Source organism: Aptenodytes forsteri, unplaced genomic scaffold (assembly GCF_000699145.1).
Source record: "Aptenodytes forsteri isolate BGI_AS27 unplaced genomic scaffold, ASM69914v1 Scaffold147, whole genome shotgun sequence".
Classification (NCBI taxonomy): Eukaryota; Metazoa; Chordata; class Aves; order Sphenisciformes; family Spheniscidae; genus Aptenodytes; species Aptenodytes forsteri.
In genome coordinates, this window is record NW_008795320.1 from 895,184 (window position 1) to 898,824 (window position 3,641).

The following is a 3,641-nucleotide window of genomic DNA, read 5'->3' on the forward strand; positions in this document are numbered from 1 at the left end:
GGCCCTCGTGGTGGGGATGGGGCTGCCATTTGCTTAGCCCCCCGCCCCCCCAACAGCATCCCCACATTGGGGTGCATCCCCCCCCCAAAATCCCCACTGGCCCTGTGGGGAGGAGGGAGCGGGCAGCGGGAAGGGAGTGCTGCTGCACTGCACCCCACGAGCACGTACCGGCACTGGCCGGGAACAAAAGCTGCTCTGAGCAGCAGCCGGGAGCTGGAAAGCGCCTTGGGAAGCAGCTTGCTTTCTTTTTTTTCTTTTTAAATAATGGAAAATATAATGACAGTGCCTAAATTAAAATAATAAAAGAAACCAGCCAAAAAGCCAACCCAAAATAGGAGAGAAACCCACGTTTCAGGCTGAAAGGGAACAGGCGCAGGCAAGGGATGAAAGGGAAAAGCAGAGGCGCTGCGCCGGCCCGGGACCCTCCTCTCAGCCTCCCCGAGGGGCTGGGGGGGCCGTGCTGCCCGACCATCTCCCCAGGGCCAAGCCATGGGGTGAGGGCTGAGTGGGGCATGGAGCATCGCCGCCACGGCAGGAGCTGCCCCCCGCGTGCTGGCCCCGGCCCCCGGCAGCCCAAAAATATTCCCCTGCGCACGCCCCCTCCTCGCCGGCTTCGCTCCTTTGCACCACACCCAGCACTGCTGCTTCAGGGGCCGCATCCTGCCCAGGGCTCCAGGCCCGGGGGGGGGGGTGAGGAGGCATCTCCTCTGCCCCCTGCCCTGAACTGGAGCATCCCTGGGGACCCCAAACCCCAGCATCCCTGCGGACCCCAAACTGGAGAATCCCCGGGCATCCGGAGCATCCCCGGGCACCCGGCTGCGGGAGGGACACAGGAGGTGCCAGCTCCCCCTCTCTGCCGTGATGGCAGGGCCGGATCCAGCTGCCAAATTCCAAGCCGTCTGGCCAAGAGACGCTGCTCTGCTCCCGGCGCTCCCTCCGGACAACCTGCCGGAGGAGGAAAACAAACGGTCCTCGAACACGGACAAGCCAGAGGCGAGAGACCCCCCAACCCCTCCCAAAGCGGGGACACCGGGGGCTACCGCTGTGTGTCCCCTGGGAAAGGGGCCATTGGAAGCTGGGATTTGGCAGGAAAACAGTGGGAAGAGGGAGAGGGGCAGCCCAGAGAACTAACACTTGCTTTCTGAAGTGAGCCCGAGCCAGGACACCACGGGGACGGCCGAGCTCCACCGTGCCGGGGTGGCTTCGGGGCAGCCCTTGACAATGCACATTCCTCTCCCAGTTGCTTTTTAGCTATATTTTTTTGAGTTGCATCTCAATATCTCGCTGTTCAAAGGGAGCTGGTTCTGGAAAAAACATCCATTCCCGTTTTTCAAGCTATTTTTGAAACCTTTGGCCTTCGTTCCTTCTCAGGCTCCAGACCATAAATAATAATAACAACATATTTAAAGCCTTTACACTGACAGCTCACCGAATCTGCCAGAGCCTTTTAATTCTCCAGATGTTGAAAATCTGACTCAAAAACTTGAAATTTGGTAAATATTTTGTGTGTTTTTAATTTCACAACCATTGATTTTTCTATCACATGAAGCAGCAGAATAAAAATACTAAGTGGAACAGCTATTTCTGGAGCTGGGGGGGAGGAAAGGTGAGGCGGTGGCTGCTGTCTCCATGTGTCAGGATGCGGCTGGAGCATCCCTGGGGCTGCGTTGCCCGTGCCAGGGCTCTGTGCCGGGGGTCTTGGCTCCCCGGCACAGTCGCAGTGGCAGGGGCGGTGGCACCGGCACGCAGCCGGCTGTGGAAACACTGTGACTGCAGGAGCTCCCCCCCCAGCTCCCCGGCTCCGACCTGGCCTGGGCTGCTCCCGGCAGGTGCCACCTTGGCCGGACTCGGATTTATTTGGTGATCAGCTCCGGTGTGCGGCGCAGTGACATCCCCAGCCGCATCCTGCATCCCATAGCCCGCATCCTGCAATCCACATCCCGCATCCCATATCCCATATCCCATATCCCCACATCCCATATCCCGCATCCAGCATCCCAAATCCTGCATCCCATATCCCATATTCCATATTCCGATATCCTGCATCCTATATCCCATATCCCGCATCCCATTTGCCATATCCTGCATCCTCTGTCATGTACCCCATATCCAAATACCACATCCCGCATCCCATACCCCATATCCCGCATTTGGTGCCCTCCACCTCCCCCCAGCCCCACGCAGTGGCAGGGAGCGGACCCGGGAAGGCACCTCTCCCCGTTCCCCCAAGTGCTTCGGGGTGCTTCAGGGGATGGGAAGGCACCTCTCCCCGTCCCCCCAAGTGCTTCGGGGTGCTTCAGGGGAGCGATGGACCAGCCGGCATTGCCTTTGCTCGGGGGATGTTTCCCTGCCGAGAAACGCCAGCAGGAAAAGCATTAAAAACCCCAGGATTTTAGCACAACTCCTGGAAGAAAGAGCGTTTCGAATTTCTCCCCAACAGAAGCAGAGCGGGTGCTGGCTCGGCCCCACTCCCAGCCTCCCAAAAAACAGCCCGTGCGGTGGCTGGACCACGATGCTGCTCCCCAAGGACGGGAGCGGAGGGCTCGCAGCCCTTCCCCACCCTTTAACCCTCCTCCTCCCCTCGCCAGCTCTTCCCCCCTCAAAAAACCCTCCCGAATGGCAGCCCAGGAGTGTTCTGGACGGGGACGTCCCGTGAAAGCCTGGACCAGTGCAGACATCACGGGGCCAAGCGCTTGCCAGAAGCCAGGGCTGGATCCTGGCCCCAGCAGAGCCCCTTTGCCCGGCCAGAGCCGGGGCGGCCGCACTGGGCAGAACTGGGCTGGAGGGAGGCTGTGCTGCAGAAGGGTTTGCAGACTGGTACCACCTACCCCAGTAACCCCACACCCAGTTACCCCGCACCCTAGGTACCCCCGTACCCCAGGTACCCCATAACCCAAGTACCCTGTACCCCTAATTCGCCATACCCCAGGTACCCCATAACCTGGTTACCCCACACTCCAGTTATGCCATAACCCAGGTAGCCCCTATCCCAGGCACCCCAAACCCCAGTTACTTTATACCCTGGGTACCCCATATCCTGGGTACCCCCTACCCCCATTTCTCCATACCCCAGATACCTCGGTACCCCATAACCCAAGTACCCTGTACCCCTAATTCGCCATACCCCAGGTACCCCATAACCTGGTTACCCCACACTCCAGTTATGCCATAACCCAGGTAGCCCCTATCCCAGGCACCCCAAACCCCAGTTACTTTATACCCTGGGTACCCCATATCCTGGGTACCCCCTACCCCCATTTCTCCATACCCCAGATACCTCATACCCCGAGAACCCCGTACCCCTACCCCAGGTACCCCATACCCCTAGTCCCCCATACCCCAGGCACGCCATGCTCTGGGTACCCCACACCCCATTTTTGCCCCCCCAGGCCCCTCACACTCCCGTTACCCCTTGCCCTGGGGATGCTCTGCCCTGTCCCGTCCCCCCGTCCCCCCCACCGTGGGCACTGGCCCCACTGGCAGCTCCATGGGGGTGCACCGCGGGCCCCCCGCAGCTCTGCCCCTGGGACACGGGGCCGGGATCACCCCTTGCGGAAGGGGGGGTGTCCCCCGCAGCATCTGCCCGAGCCCTGCCCGTACCAGCCCCGGGGCACAGCGCCAGCCCCGCCAGCAGCCCTGAG

General features: G+C 60.8%; 1 protein-coding gene across 1 annotated transcript in view; it reads left to right on the forward strand.

Moving 5' to 3' along the window:
* Positions 1–3,328, forward strand: part of CILP2 (cartilage intermediate layer protein 2) — a 20,173-nt gene extending 16,845 nt beyond the window's left edge. The window contains exon 9 of the mRNA XM_019472200.1: positions 3,274–3,328. Within this exon, the coding sequence (XP_019327745.1) occupies positions 3,274–3,328 (55 nt within the window). The remainder of the gene's footprint in view (positions 1–3,273) is intronic.
* Positions 3,329–3,641: the final 313 nt, after the last annotated feature.